The sequence below is a fragment of the Lipotes vexillifer genome, unplaced genomic scaffold (assembly GCF_000442215.2).
Source record: "Lipotes vexillifer unplaced genomic scaffold, Lipotes_vexillifer_v1.1 scaffold1093, whole genome shotgun sequence".
Classification (NCBI taxonomy): domain Eukaryota; kingdom Metazoa; phylum Chordata; class Mammalia; order Artiodactyla; family Lipotidae; genus Lipotes; species Lipotes vexillifer.
The window spans coordinates 246577-263583 of record NW_006774793.1 but is presented as its reverse complement, the minus strand read 5'-3'; the positions used below and the strand labels follow the sequence as shown (position 1 = coordinate 263583).

The 17007-nt window shown below is 39.4% G+C and overlaps 1 protein-coding gene across 1 annotated transcript in view; it reads right to left on the bottom strand.

Moving 5' to 3' along the window:
• RPGRIP1 (RPGR interacting protein 1) overlaps nt 1–14138 on the bottom strand; it is a 66385-nt gene extending 52247 nt beyond the window's left edge. The window contains 8 exon segments of the mRNA XM_007449509.1: nt 1657–1762; nt 2421–2552; nt 3071–3170; nt 4339–4357; nt 4360–4509; nt 4511–4598; nt 7403–7535; nt 14120–14138. Of these exon segments, the coding sequence (XP_007449571.1) occupies nt 1657–1762; nt 2421–2552; nt 3071–3170; nt 4339–4357; nt 4360–4509; nt 4511–4598; nt 7403–7535; nt 14120–14138 (747 nt within the window).
• Between the last annotated feature and the right edge of the window lie 2869 nt (nt 14139–17007).

The following is a 17007-nucleotide window of genomic DNA, read 5'->3' as shown; positions in this document are numbered from 1 at the left end:
GAGTCATCTCTCATTCCTGCTTTTCCCTTACCCACTCTACTTTGGTGATGAAGTCCGTTCTTCCACTTCCTGGACCTTTCCCAACACAGTCCTTTCTCTGTGAGCCTCTCTCACTGCCTTGGTTGGGACCCTCATCCTGCCTCCCTTGGATCACTGTACTCATCTGTTACCTCCAGTCTTGTACCAGCCAACCTATCATTAACTCTGCTGCCAGATGATCTTTCCTGGTAGTTTTGTCATTTTTGAGAAGTTGAAAATTTCAGAAAAGTATAAGTACTATAATAGCAGTTATCTATAATTCTACTACTACCCAGAATTAATCTTTATTAGTGCTTTATAATAGTTTCTTCAAAGTATTATTTTTTTTATTAAAATGTATTTCAAAATATTTTGGACATTAAAAAAAGGCAAAGTGATCTCTTCGGGGAAAAAAAAATTGATCATGTTACCAACTTGCTTAAAACCTTTCTGCAGCTCTCACTGTCTGTAGGATAAAGTCTAAATTCCTGATAAGACCTCCATGACCTGACCCCTGATGTTTCTCACCTCTGGGCTGTGGCCTACACCACTCTTCCCCAGAAAGCCCTTCCCTCTCTTGCACTCTCATTAACCCCTGCCAAACTGTCAGTATTTGGCTCACGAATAGAATCTCTTATGGATCCTTTTCAGATCCTGCGCCCCATCCTCTGGTGGACCTGACTATTCTCTCTTTTGTGTCCCACCCATATCCTGTTTGTGGATAGTTGTACTTGTTTACATCTTGTCCTCTCACTCTTGTAAGCTCCTTGAAGGCAGGAGCTGTCTTTATTATCTTTTTAATCTTTGTATCCAAGTGCTTTGCACACTTCATGGTAGTCAATAAATGTTTATTCAATAAAAGAATGGTGCCAATCTATTACGTAGAACCTCTATGCCCTATTTCTACCGTTCAGATATGAGTTTCCATCGTGTGGTAGTGAGAAGAGTGTGAGCCTTGATGCCAGATAAAACTGGACTCAAATCCTGCTCTGCCTCTTGCTATTTTTATAACTTGAGCAAGTTACTTAACTTCTTTGAGGCTCAGTTCCCTCATCCCTTAAACATACTTAGCTTTATGGCTGTTGTCAGGCTTAAATGAGATCATGATTCTAAGTATCTAGGACAGAGTCCATCACATAGAAAGTGCTCAGTAATCTGGTTTCCTTCCCCTCCCCTGTGACTGCTCTTGGCTCCCCAAGTTTAATTAAACTCTGGTTGTGGTTTTTGGCTTGGAACTTAACCTGACACAAGGTAACCTCACTTAATTCCACCTTAGCAGGCAGGGCTTGAGCCTTCTTCCCAGCAGAGGGATAACGGCAAGTACTGGAAAAAGAATGGATTCTGAGTTGTAAGGCCTGGATTTGAACATCACCTATCTATTGTGTGACTTTCTTTTTTTTTTTTAATTTAATTTTATTTTTTTATACAGTAGGTTCTTATTAGTCATCCATTTTATACACATCAGTGTATACATGTCAATCCCAATCTCCCAATTCATCACAATTGTGTGACTTTCGACAAGCAACTTAGTTTCTCTCCATTGTGGTCTCCCACGTGTAAAGTAGAGAAAATAATACAAATCTCTTAACTAATTGATTTTCTTCCTCCAAAAAGGCACAGTTGATGATGGCAACTCACAGCTTGAACTTCTGTTAATTGTGCTTTTGTCACTGCCAGAGAAGTATTCCTTTCATGTAAGAGCTTCTGAAGTCGAATCAGCTGTATATTCTCCTTAATGGAAGCTCTGGAGAAAGAAGACAGTGCTAAAATATCCTCTGTGAATGGACAGAGTTAAGTATTTTTCCCCCTGTGGATATGGACAGGGACACAAAGGAAGATCGTTATTTCTGAACCTAAGAGATCATGTTTTCTTTATCATTTGAAAGGTATTGGGGGAGGATTTGGGTTCGCTACACTCTGTCTCAGAGATTCCCAATTCTAGCTGCTGTGGGATGTTGACAGTGAAGGAGGCAGTGTGGGGAAAAGTGGCAGGGAGGTATATGAGAAATCTCTGTACTTTATGCTCAATTTTGTTGTGAACCTAAGACTGCTCTAAAAAATAAAGTCTATTTTTAAAAAAGTTTTCCAGGGACTAAAACAGACCAGCCACGTAAAAAAAAAAAAGTTTTCCAGGGACTGATGCACAGTGGGGGCTGAGAGCCCCCATCTGGTGATGAGGATGAAATAGTTTTCCTTCTATGAAGTGAAGCAGCAGACCTTTTATTATATATAAGCATCCCTTTTATGTTAATCCATTCCTTCACCACTTGGGCCTCCAGGTCTACTTCTCAGATTGAATTAATCCCAAGCATTCTCTTTTCCTCTGAGGTGGAAGAAAGGTACAAACAAGAACCTCTTTTTCAGTTCATTATGGCTTGAGGCATGGAATGCCACACCCTTACCGAAGTTCTGTGGCCTTCTGAGCACACTCCAGAGAGCTTCTCTGTGCAAAATTCTCATCTTTGGACCACATTTTCTCAGAAGACTTGGGTGGTTCTTCCACTTGCATAGTATCGCTGGTCATAATGTGGGCACTGTTAGGCATGCATAGACCAGTGAGTTTAATCATAATTATGACTTTGTTAAAAGAGATTATACTGTTAGAATTAGGAATATTAAACACGAAATGAAGAATTAGAAACCGTTGTTATAGGGGTTTAGAACTGGGCTCTCACATATATAAAAAGAACTTAGAAGAGTTAGTAATCTTGGCATATGTGGAGGATAAATTTACCAAATATAGCTTTCCAGTGTCAAACAGAAATATAAGTGAATTACGACCTAAGGGGGAAAATATAAAGGGAAGGAGAGGGAACACCTTCAATTAAGGAAAGGGCCTTTATTTTCCTTTCCTTGGAAGACAAAGAGATGCTTATTTTCCATTTTTAAGCAATGAAGTTGGAATTTGACAACTTCCAAATTGGGCTGACTTTCATCTTCTCTGATTATTCTGGAATGACTCAAAAATGGCAACATTCACTTGTTCCCTAAATGAGGTTTTTCCAATTAAAGTTGAAAGAGTAACAGCACAGGATAAAGGAAAAGAACTCACTGTTCGCTGGGTTCACTGGATACTTCACCTCTGGCTTTTTCATTTGTCACATGTTCCTTGAATGTGGGAGGAGCTGTGTAGCTCAGCCTGTCCCTTGACTCTGAAAGTTTAGACAGAAGATGCAGACTCTGGCAACAGATTTTTCCAGAACCCCAAGTGCTAGAAATGGAACACCAAGTGCTGGAAGTAGGGAGCCTTGAGATCTGGAGGAAATCCTTATATGACCAATGATCTCAGAGGGGAGCTTCTCAGTTTTTACTCTTGCAAAAATATGCAACTACTGATTTAATAAGTCAGCGGGACTACAGACTCTCAAGTAGGTCAGTATAAAGGGGAAGAAGAGCAGGGACTGTGTGTCTAACTCTAATGCATCATTGTCTCTAGTGCTTAGAGACTGGTATATAACTGGTATTCAATAATGCTGAAGTTAAACTGAATTGGAATTTAGACTTATTTAGTTTTTCTACTTTTAGCTGTTTTCACAAAGATTTTGTTGGCTCAAGGAGGGAGCTTGAAAATATAGGACCGTGCTGAACAAAACCTAACATTGAGTCCCCAGGGTTAAGACACCCCATTCCCATGGACCTAAAACAGGGATGAGTAGGCCAGGTGAAGGAAATTTACACACAGCACTATATTTAATTCGGTGTTGGGTTCCATAGCAGCCAGAGACGCTTAGCCACTTGGGATACAGGAAGATGAAAATCTGCAGCTCCTCACTTAACAGCCTGATTTCCAGGCCTGGACTTCAGGAATAGGCTTTGACAATCTCTGAACCCATGGAATTGTATGCAAAGTTTTGTCTATTTGTATGTGCATTTTTCTTGGGAGAACGCCTAGCTTTTGATCATGGTTGCAAAGGAGTCCATTTCCCCCAAAAGGTGAAGAACCCCAGTTTTAGAGGCACAGGCCACTTAGCCCAGAGTCCCAGAGTCCCAGGAGAGGGACCTGTCTTAAGATCACTGCCGCTCACACCTAAGCAGGTCGTCATCAAAATTATCTCTGTTTTCTAGAGCCCTGCAAAACTTGACCAGCAAAGTTCCCATTTCCATTGTCTGATTCTCCTCTCAGCAGTACTGCATGGTGAACTGAGAACTTTGAACTGGACATCCTACTCAGGAAAAGAAGATTTTAGGGAGGTAGAAAGGAACGAGAACAAAAGAACAAAATGGGCATGGTGGGCGGAATAAAGCAGTGGGAGGAAAATGTGGCTGGCAAATCAATCCTTCCCAGTGTTTTGGCCCTGGGGACTTGGCCCTGAGCCTCACCCTTCTTGGGTTTCTCGGCCTCTGCCGCCCCGGCGGTGTGGAGCTGTCTGTGTCCCGCGTGGACGCGAGGCTGGGTGCAATGGGGAGCAGGGGGGCCAACGCGCTGGAACTGCAGTTGCAGCCCGTGCAGCGGGGGGCGCCGCTGCCGCCACCCCGCGTTCCGCCGCCGCCTCATAGGCCCCGAGAGCTGCTCCGCCACTGCCACCTCGGCCTTCCGGTCCCGGCCTGCTGCGGCTGACCGGAGCAAGGCTGTCCTCATCCTGTAGGCAAAAAGAGAGCTGGTGGCTCGTGCCCTCTCCTTCTATGACAGTTACTATCTCTACAGTTTATCTGGTGGTTAATAATCTGAATTGATCTCTGATATAAACTTATGTGCTGTAGTCCACTATTTACACTTAAAACTTAATTTTCTGCCCCCAATACACTGTAACTCTTTCAGAGCAGGGACATCTTGGTGTCTGTCTTTGTTCATTCTGTTGCAGTGCTCACACACTCTCTTAGTAAAAAATGAGGCAGTCTTCAGTATATTCGTGTGTATATTTTTAAATTATATGCAGTTTCTTTTGTACTAATAAATTATGGTCATTATAAAACAGAAACAAAAAATACTAATTTTTAACAGGGAGATCATTAAATATAGTAGAAATTTTAATATTTACTTCTCCAGTCCCAACTGTCCACACATTCCTGTATATGTGCGCACTCTAAGGATTATTCCTCTATACCCACCCTGCTTACACCAAGCCTTACCTACAATGGATAGTCAATTACTATTTATTATCTTGACCTAAAATCATACTTTTAACCATTACCATCAGATTCTGTGTTCCCACTGCCTGCCAGTTCTGACATTTACTGACTATGTGGCCTGGGGCATGTCATTAACCTTTTGTGCTGTTTTCTCATCTATAAATAAAGATAAAAATAGTACCTGCTCATTGGATTGTTATGAGGATAAAATAAGTTAATATATATAAAGGGCTTTGAACAGTGATGGTGTGTTGTAAGCACTGTAGGAGTTAGCTATTATTATTACATATCATTATATCCAGATAAAGAGATCAAGGCATTAAACAGCTAGGTAACTTGCCCCAAGTCTGAGGGGATAGAATCCAAGTTAGCCACTTACTATCTATAACCTCAAGTACTTTTTGGTTACTGACCAACAGACAAAGTTTTTTGGCCCATGCAACCATCTGACTTCACTGGATTCTCGAGTTCTCCACAATATAAAATAATCTCCAATTCAGGGCTTCCCTGGTGGCGCAGTGGTTGAGAGTCCGCCTGCCGATGCAGGGGACACGGGTTCGTGCCCCGGTCCGGGAAGATCCCACATGCCGCAGAGCGGCTAGGCCCATGAGCCATGGCCGCTGAGCCTGCGCGTCTGGAGCCTGTGCTCCGCAACAGGAGAGGCCACAACAGTGAGAGGCCCGCGTACCACAGAAAACAAACAAACAAACAGAATCTCCAATTCTGAAGAGTGTTGGCATACAGTGGAAGCCTGTAATACTGTAGATTCTAAATGAAGCTCTGAACCACTCCTGGGGATTACCAATGAGAAAGCAAAGCAATGCTCTTGACATCGGGGAATTGGTCTGACATAGCTAGTCCTCAGTGTTGTTTGGTGGCCTGGTGTTCACAACTAGGCCATGTTACTGTGCTGTTGGACATAATCTCACAGATCAACAACATCACAGAAGGCCACTCTGAGACCATGACAGAGTGATACCAAACAAGGCCGCTGCATACTTTTGTCTCAGCCCAGACAAAAACAAGTTCACTCTGCCACCTGCAGAATACCAAACGTGCTCCTCTCCTGGCTAATATGAGTGACTGCTGCTTCTTTCCCGATTACAGCTTTAGCCTCACTCTAGTCTAACCTCCCTGTAGATAAGACATTGAGAAATCCAAACACAGAACTGCCCCTGCTTTCTGACAGTACCCAATCTAGAGCAAACTTCTGTTACCTTGGACCCTCCCCCAAATCACCCAACTGAAGCCAAAATCCTGTAATAGGCTCTTTCTAACAGTCTTACTGAGATGCCCATGGTGTGCACTTTTTCAAGCTACAGCAGTAATTATCCCAACTTGCCCAGCTATAGGTGTGTTCCTGGTCGTCTTTGGCTGGGAGGCATTGACACAAATATCTTCAAAATGTGTCCTAGATATTAACCCCAGACTTTCGGAACTCTCATTCTGCCCATCTATTTACCCACACCCCATCTCAGATTCTTTTCCAGGTCTGCACCCAAAAGATACACTTTTGAAAGCCAATACCCTAAAGTCACTGTGTATGGTATATTTTGGAGTTAAGAGCTTTCAGCTCTGCCACCCACTGGCTATGACCTTGGGCAAGTTACTTAACCTCTTTGCGCTCCCTTTCATTCTTTTTTTTTTTGCGGTAGGCGGGCCTCTCACTGTTGTGGCCTCTCCTGTTGCGGAGCACAGGCTCCAGACGCTCAGGCTCAGCAGCCATGGCTTATGGGCCCAGTCGCTCCGCGGCATGTGGGATCTTCCCGGACCGGGGCACGAACCCGCGTCCCCTGCATCGGCAGGCGGACTCGCAACCACTGCGCCACCAGGGAAGCCCCCTTTCATTCTTAATGATGATTCTTTCATAGTATTAAATAGTATTAAATGAGTTAACACATATAAAGCACGTATAACATGCCTGCCTACAGTAAATGATCAATATGATTTTTGGTAAATAAAAACCCCTTCCCTTACTTGCCCCTGCAGCCTTTGGTCCCCTGAGATTTTGGCCATTCCCCGTCCCCGTTCTCTCTTTTGTGACCAGAGCAGAAGCCTGCCCAGTCTCTTGCTCTTTAGGTTGGAATAACTCTGATGATGCTTTATGAACTATGACCACAGTCTATTGATGTGTTTGGCAAGAAAATAGAATAAAGCAATATTGCTTCAAAAATTATTTTTGGAGTTAACCATCCTTGACATTTGAATTGTTTTCTCGTGTAGACATCTCAAGAAAACGTATTCTTTTTGGTTTATTGTGGTGTAGGCCTGGTGTAGATACAGCTTCTAAAGACTTAAGGAGAACTCTGGGTACCTTTTGATCTCATCCTGTTGCTTCCAAAAAAGTTCCTTCACCAACATGTGCTCTTCACGAAGACAAAACAAACTGTCCTCCAATTCTCCCCGGGTCATCCTGCTCAAGGGTAGTTGAGTCTTTACATTCTTACCTAAAGTCCCAGGAGAGGGTAAATGGAGATTATTTTTACATGTAATTTTTTAACCCATCATATCTCTCAGCACATCTTGCCCAGAGGGCTTGAATCTCTTTTTTTTTTTGCAGTACGCGGGCCTCTCACTGTTGTGGCCTCTCCCGTTGCGGAGCACAGGCTCCGGATGCGCAGGCTCAGCGGCCATGGCTCACGGGCCCAGCTGCTCCGCGGCATGTGGGACCTTCCCGGACCGGGGCACGAACCCATGTCCCCTGCATCAGCAGGAGAACTCTCAACCACTGTGCCACCAGGGAAGCCCTTGAATCTATTTTGAGTCATGTGTTTAAGAGGAAATTCAGGAAGTATAAGAAATATGTACCAATGGACCTCTTTATCATTCCATGTCACTCTTGGATGTGGAAAATCATTCCAGCATATTACTCAACCTCCTGTCTGGAAAGTATATTCTCTTTCTAAAAGTATCAAATAGGGCTTTTAGTCTACTTAATTTTTATTTTTAATCCACTCTTTTATTTTTCCTCCTCATTAGATAATTTGGACCTAGATAAGGATTGTGCCCACAACTGTCTTCAAATCCCCAGTAAAGAAAAGGATAGAAACCTTTCTTGAGTACCAAGAGTCATTGCCTTTGTTTCCGTGGTGTGGAGAAATTGTCCCCAAAGCTGCCTCCTTGGAATACAGCCTCTGCTTGATCTAAGCAGAGGAAACTACAGTACACCTTTGAGTGTGTGAGTGTTCACTAGTCTAGAGTCAGCTCTGATCTTGTAGCAGCCATTCTAAAACCCAGAGCTCAAAATACAGCTCCTTCCCTGGAAGAAAGAGAGCTCAGAAACTTAGTCTCAGAACCACCTAAGGTACCACTACCACCTCCCCAATCTATCCTTTGGAAATGATGAAATGTAAGTTAAAAAAAAAATAACTTTATTGAAGTATAATTGACATGTATTACCCTGAACATACTTAAAGTGTAAAATCTGATTAATTTTGACATAGGTATGTATCTGTGAAACCATCACCACAATTAAGATAATGAACATATAAAAGAAGAAAAAAGAAGAAAAAAAAGATAATGAACATATCCATCATTGCCAAGTTTCCTTGTGCCCCTTAGCAATCCATTCCTCTACACCCCATCCTAGCCCCAACCCACACCTTTGTTCCCAGGCAACCACTGATACATATGTTTTATGTCACTTCAAATTAGTTTCCATTTTCTAGAATTTTATATAGTTCGAATCATCCATTATATACCCAGTGGTTTTTTTTCTTTTTGGAGCGGGGGATGCCCCCAACCAGGGATTGAACCCACGTCCCCTGCATTGGAAGTGTGGGGTCTTAACTGCTGGACCTCCAGGAGAGTCCCTTTTTTTTTTTTTTTTTTTGTCTGACTTCTTTCACTCAGGAGTATTATTTTGAGATTCATACGCGGTGTTTCATTTATCAATAGTTCCTTTTGATTGCTGGTAGTATTCTGGATAAACCATAATTTATTTATCCATTTACTGTCTATGGACATTTGGATTATTTCCAGTTTTTGGTTATTACAAACAGAGCTACTATAAATATCTGTGTATAAATCTTTGTGTAACATATGTTTTCATTTCTCTGGGTACATACACAGGAGTGAAATAGTTTGGTCATAAGGAAGGTACATGTTTAACTTTTTTAAAAAATTGCCAAACAGTTTTCCAAAGGGATTATACCATATTATATTCCCACCAGCAGGGTATGAGAGTTCTAGTTCCTCTACATCTCATCAACACTTGGTCTTTCTAATTTTAGCCATCCTAGTGGGTATATAGTGGTTTTAAGTGTATTAATTTGCATTATTAATTTACATTTCCTTAATGACAAATGATGTTGAACATTTCTTGTGTGCTATATGCTATCTGCATTTCTTCTTAAATAAAGCGTGTTCAAATCTTTTGCTCATTTTTTATTGCTGGATTTTTAAAAATATTTTTATTGTTGAGTTGTAAGAGTTCTTTGTAAATTCTGAATATAAGTTCTTTGTTGTATATATGTTTTGCAGACTTTTTTTCTCTCAGTCTGTGTCTTGAGTTGGTCTCTCTAGGCAAGAAGCCACCCTACTGCCTAATTTTGAAGGACCTCTTTATGTTAGGATAGGAATGAGAGAAGATGAAAACAGAGTGGGTAATAGCATGTGTAATCATTGCAGATGAAAATTATGTATATGAAGGAGAAATCTTGAGGTGAGATGAATTAATGGAAGTCAGGGATCTGGCTAGTCTCTGATTCTATTCCTTCCTCCAGCGAATTGTTAACCCTCCTGACCCAGATTAAGTCAGCTGTGTCTCAGATATCTTCCTATGAGGCTAAGACTTCCCACACAATGACTTTCTATGAATAGTCTTGTCTGATTAAATGATACTGAAAGACTGTTTGTTCAGTTAATGACAGTCTTCCCAAGTAGAGAATATTATCTAAAGGAGTTTGGATCTCTATCTATGCAATCTATTTGGTCTCAAGAAGACCAGCAGGACCCCAGCAATTCCTGATTCAGGTAAGTCATCCCCCTCCTCCTTTTTTCCAGTAACCAATCTCTCCCCTCCCACAATACAATCCCTGCATACGAATGATTTAACCTTTTGGAAATCAAGTAAAACTCCCAGGCCTTGGGCCAGGTGCTTGGTTTCCCTTCTGGAGACTTCTTTTCCCCATCTATCTCACATGAATCAACTAGCTTTGGCTCAGCTAGACAGGTTAGCCATAATTGCCACTAGGGTTTACTCATCCTCATATGTTATAACATCTTCTAATTATTTTGTTCCTAAAAGAAAAGCAATAAATAATGTCTCTTTCCTTTCTTTTTTTTTTAACTTGAAATATAGTTGATATACAATATTATATAAGTTATAGGTGTACAATATATAGTGATTCACAATTTTTTTCACAATTTTTAAAGTCTTTCTTCATTTTTTTCTTACAATTCTTTTAATAAGTTTTTATTTTGAAATAATTTCAAAATTACAGAAAATTTGCAATAATAATACACAGAACTCCTATATCCCCTTCACTTAGATTCCACAATTGTTACCTTTTACTTCATTTGCCTTATCCTATTCTTTCTCTCTCTTTCTACATATATCTGTTACATAATATATAATATGACATATATTTTCTACATATTACTTTTTGGAACCACTTAAAAGGAAATTATAGACACGATGTCCCATTACTTCTAAAGAATTCACTGTATATTTCCTAAAAAGAAGAACATATGTACATAGGCACAGTATATCCATCAAAATCAGGAAATTAATATCATTTTACCACCTAACCCATAGACCATTCAAATTTCAATAATTCAAGACCATGTGTTGCATTCGATTGCCATGTCTCTTTAGTCTGCTTCACTCTAGAATAGTGTTTTTAGTTTCTCCTTGTCTTTCATGACTTTGACATTTTAAGAGCACAGAGTAAAGGCCAATTCCTTTGTAGAATGCCCCTCAGTTAGTGTTTGTCTGATGTTTCTTCATAATGGGTTCAGGTTATGCATTTGGGGCAGGAATCCCACAGAACTGAAGCTATACTCTTCTCAGTGCATTATATCAGGAGGCACATAATGTTGGTATCTCCACCAGTCTCATTACCATTAATGTTAACTTCAGTTATTGGTTAAGAGGGTGTCTGATAATTTTGTCTACCATAAAGTTAATTGACAAGTCTTTTTAAAACCTATTAACTAATAATTATTTTGTGAGGAAATAGTTTTACATTGTATATTATGACAACGTTGTATGACATTAAACTTTTAAATTATGACATTATAAAATTTTTACCTATTAGCTTTAGCATTATTTAAAGTTCAGATAGAAATACAAGGGATCCAGAATAGCTAAAAAAATCTTGAAAAATAACAAAGTTATTTTTCACATCTTGATTTCAACTTATTACAAAGCTATAATAATCCATGGTATTGGCATAGGATAGGCATGTAGATCAGTGGAATATAATTGAGAGTCCAGAAATAAACCCATACATGTATGGTTAATTGATTTTTGACAAGTGTGCCAAGAAAATTCAGTAGGGAAAGGATAACTTCTTCAACAAATGGTGCTGGGACAACTGGATAGACACATGCAAAAGAATGAAGTTGGATCCTTACCTCAAACCATATTAAAAATAAACTTAAAATGGATCACAGACCTAAATGTAAGAGCTAGAAGTAAAAATTCTTAGAAGAAAATAAGGAAATAAACCTTTGTGACCTTGGGCCATGAAGTGTTAGACATGACACTATGAAGTTAGACATGGAACCAAAAGCACAACTATCAAAAAATAAATAACTTAATTAAAAACTTTTGTGCTTCAAAGGCCACTATCAGGAAAGTGAAAAGACAACCAACAGAATGGCGAAAATATTTGCAAATCATATATCTGTTAAGAGATGTGTATCCAAAATTCATAAAGAACTCTTAACAACCAACAATATAAAGGCAAATAACCCAATTAAAAAATAGGCAAGGGATCTGAGGAGACATTTTTCCAGAGAAGATATACAAATGGCTGATAAACACATGAAAGATGTTCAACATGATTATTCATTAGGGAAGTGCAAATCAAAACCACAAAAAGAAAGAATAAATTAAAAAAACAACATGAGATACTACCTCAATAACAATAACACTATTGGTGAGGATATGAGGAAATCAGAACTTTCATGAATTGTTAGTAGGGCTGTAAAAATGTGCAACTGCTTTCAAAAATAGTTTGGCAGTTCCTCGAACTAACATAGAGTTACCATATGACCCAGCAATTCCACTTCTAGGTATATACCTAAGAGAAATGAAAACATATGTCCACACAAAAACTTGTACACAAATGTTCATACCAGCATTACTTACAATAGCCAAAAAGTGAAAATAACTCAAATGTCCATCAACTGATGAGTGTATAAACAAAATGTGGTATTATTATTCAGCAATAAAAAGGACTGGAGTATTGATAAATGTTACAACTTGGATGGACTTTGAAAATATTATGCTAAGTGAAAGAAGCCAGACACAAAAAATCATATATTATATGATTCCATTTATATAAAATGTCCAGAATAGGCAAAATCCATAGAGACTTAAAGCAGATTAGTGATTACCAGGGGCAGGGAGTGGGGACATGGGGAATGTCTGCTATAAGGTTTTTTGGGGGAGGTAATGATATGTTCTAAAATTAGGTACTGGGGATGAATGCACAACTCTGTGAATATAGTAAAAATTAAGAAATTGTACACTTTAAAAGAGTGAATTTTATGTTATGTAATTTATATCCCAATAAAACTATTATGTATAATATATATGTATTATATACAACATACATTATACATGTATTATTATATAAATATTACTACATATGTTATTTTTTTCTATCTCACACATATAAATGAGGAAATAAAACATATATGGGCAGTTTAAAGAATAATAATAAAGCATACACATACATACATACCAGCTTATGAAACAGGAGGTTACTAATACCCTCTGTTAGTTCCTCACCCATACTATTCCCTTCTTCTCCCAGAGGGACCACTATCTTGAATATTGTATTAATAACTGCCTTATATTTCTTTATAATTTTATAAAGAAAATTAAATTATTTATTATAAAGAAAAAAATTTATTTCAGTGTATAATTATATGTCAGTGTGTATTCATTTTCTGATCAATGGACATTTATGTTGTTTCCATTTTTTATTCTTATGAACAACGCTACGAACATTCTGATAAATGTCTCTTGGTACATATATGCAAAAATCCCTGCAAATTTTATACCTAGAAGTAAAGCTGCATGTTCAATTTTACTAGATAATGCCAAGATTTTTTCCAAAGCAATGGCACCATTTATACACCCATGGGCAGTGCATAAAGTGCCCTATCTTCGAAATAAAACTTACAGAAGTGAAATCAAGTGAAAGTAGAATTAATAGTAGCTATGAATAGGACTGAGGGGTGGGAGAGTATGAACAAAGTTACAAAAGCATCTTAAGGTGAGTGGGGAAGAAGCGCTAGTGGGGCCATGCCCTTTCCTTTTATTTTTTTTAATAAAAAAAAATATATTTATTTATTTGGTTGTGTCAGGCCTTAGTTGCAGCAGGCAGGCTCCTTAGTTGTGGCTCACGGGCTCCTTAGTTGTGGCATGCAAATTCTTAGTTGCAACATGCATGTGGGATCTAGTTCCCAGACCAGGGATCAAACCTGGGCCCCCTGCATTGGGAGCATGGAGTCTTAACCACTGCACCACTGGGGAAGTCCTTGCCCTTTCCTTTTAAATTGCCTACCTCTGTTTAGTGAGAGTGAAGGGCTGATCACATGGATAGAAGAATGAAACCCACTCATTTGCTCTTGGCTTTTGTTGTGGTATTTGTGGTGGTGGTATTTATCTTCACCTCCTAAACCCACACAGTAAAAATTTTATTATAAAAATATATGAATAAAACGTTGAGAAGATTGAAGAAAAGACCTGAGGGCAAAGCAGTCACTGTGAAGGCCAGCAAGATGCCTGACAATAACAGACTGAGGGTTGTTTTCATTCTAAAAGACATCCATCCTCAGGCACCGAATTTACCTTTTGACGCTGGTACCATCACAGGTATCGAGTCTATGTCTCTAACAGGGCCTTGGCTGTACTGTCCACCAGAAGATGAGATGTCGTATCATCTCCCAAGCTGTGAGAGATCCCACAGGACACTAAAATAAAGGAAAAGTTCAGCCAATTACATGCAACTCTGGGATGCCTTCTGCAGGCTATACTTAAGTTGTAGCAGGAATTCCTCAGCACTTTCAGGATGGTATATAACATGTCATAGTCTTTTTTGTAGTGATGTGTATCACTTTACACTGAAGGGTAAGACCAAGCATTCAGTAATAATGACATTATTTATTCAAAATGAAATCAATTTTTCTGATTATAGAAATTATGCATACCATTTTTGAATCATTTTTAAAGTGTCTGCTCAGCCTGGAAGCCAATGACCATGTCCTTTCTCCAGGAAATGAGCCTCTGAACCCCTCTCCACTCCATTCATACGGACTGAGTCACCAGTAACCAGTTTATAGTCTATGATCCAGTTCCCACAGTCATTGTTCATTAGACCAGGGGCAGACAACTGACCTAAGCTGGGCCAATCAGATTCTTTTCCCTAGGCATTTGGAAATGGGACTAAGAGAGTTAAATTAGCCTCTGTGAATGGCTAGGACTATTATGTAAACTTGGGAGTTCTGGGATGGCCATATTCTGTTTTGTAGCCTAAATAACTCTGGAAATCCTACCTGCAGAGTCACTTCAAACCTTGGTCAACACTCTTTTTCTGAATTATAATATCCAATCTCCTGGCTTTAAATACTGTGTGTGTGTGTGTGTGTGTGTGTGTGTGTGTGTGTGTGTGTGTGTACATGCTGTTGTTTCCAAAATTTTTGTCTCCAGCCCTGACCTTCAGATTTGTACATCTTCCTGAATTTTAATCATTTCCACTTGCATGACTGCTAGGTATCTCAAATTCACCTGTCTCACACAGGAATTTTAATTTCTCTCTCAAACCTGATCTCCCAGGCTTTCTCTATCTCCATAAATGGCGTTACCATCCCACCAGTTCCTAAAGCCTCAATTTCTCCCTTTCTGTCATCCACTAGCAAATCCTCCAGGTACCTCCGAAAAATATATATCACCCTGTCTCCACAGCTACCACTCTAATTCTTGTCTCCAGTGTCCCCTACCTCAACTACCATAATGTTCTCCTAATGCTCTACCCATTTTCCTCTCTCCATCCCCCTCCCACCAATTCTCCCTGAAACATCCAGAGTGCTCTTTAAAAAACAACCCAGGTCATCGCATCTCCTGCTTAAAATTGTCCAGTGGTTTTCCTTTACATTTAAAATAAAATCTAAACTCCTTATTGTAGTCAGCATGGCCTCTATGATCTGACCTTCTTCTTATTTCTCAGATCACGCTTTGTATTTCTCCTCCTCTAGCAAATAACATTCCTTGCCACTGGCCTCCTCTCTGCTCCTGGAACCAGCAAGCTCCCTCTTGCCTCAGGACTTTTGTACTTGGCTGGAATGTTCTTTCCCTTGCTTTTCACAAGGCTAGTTCCTTCTTATCCTTCAGTCTCTCAGGATCTTTTCATCTGCCAAGAGGACTTTCTCTGACTTCATAACTAAAGTGAGGACTTCTTCAGTTATACTCTCTCATGTCGCCCTGTTTATTTCACTGGTAACACTTACCATATCCAGAAACTACCTTCATTTATTTACACTTATTTATTACCTCCTCTCAATAAAATATAAGGACTTTGAAAGCAGAAAATTGGTTTATCTTATTTACCTTTATTTCCCAGCACTTGAACAACTCCTAGAATGTAGTAGGCACCTAATAAATATATATTGAATAAGTGAATAGGTGAATGAATAACAAGTCAAGAGAGAGAATGACACTGAGTGGCTGAGTTAAAAGGTCCTAAAAGCTTCCTATCCTTGATTTTAGTCTTTTCCAAGGCCTGTCTCTGTTTCTGCCCTTAGGTTCTGTAGGAGAGTATTATGTCCTTACAACAAATTCCCCTTTTTGTTGAAGCTAGCTTGACTTGTCAACTTACAAAGTTTGCTTACAAGCTTATTTTGAACAAGCAGAGAAATACAAAGAAGGTAAAAAAGCATAATGGAGAAATTCTATTACTGGGAGAAAACATTAACATTTTGTTGATATATTTTCCAGACAATTTAACTTGAATTGAGTCATTCATATTCTGTTCTGTGATGTTTCACTTTTTTAAACCACAATAAGTGGAGAATATCTTTCAAAAGACATAATTTTAAAGGGATCTTTACAGATTTCTATATTAAGGAAGCTGACTATCACCCAAAAGTTGATACGCTTTCACATGTTAGACAATAGTCCTAGGATAAGAACAGAATGGAAGCAACCAAGGAAACCATTTTGTTTTAACGTCAATCCCCACACTGAAAGTAGCTTTCGTAGATCTGCTATATTACCCCATTTTCTCAGCCTCCTATCGTAGAGAACTAAGATGAAGGGAAAGGAGGGGTGACTGCATCACAGACCTCGTCCTCTGGACCTGAAGCCATTTGCAAAAATGAAGCTGTAGTGGAGGAAGAGATGCTGTGGTTCTTTAATACCTGGACCCAGAAAAGACTGTTCTGGTTTATGACCCTTCCAAAATACACCACCAAAGCTGTATAGCACTATGGAGCCACTGGAAAGCACCACTAAAAATGGTCAGAGAAGCTCTAAGAATGAAATGGGGCCTATCAGAATGCCAGAAAAGAAAACTCAGGGGAGAATGTTGGTGAAGGTGTGATGAAGGGACATCCAAATCCAATGAATTGACCAGATTTTTCTCAGGAAAAAAGGAGTGGAGAGCAGATGTAAGGAAGAAGAATTTATCACTTGTTTTGCACCCAATGAAATGAAAGACAAAAAGAAATCCGTCGCAGTGGTAC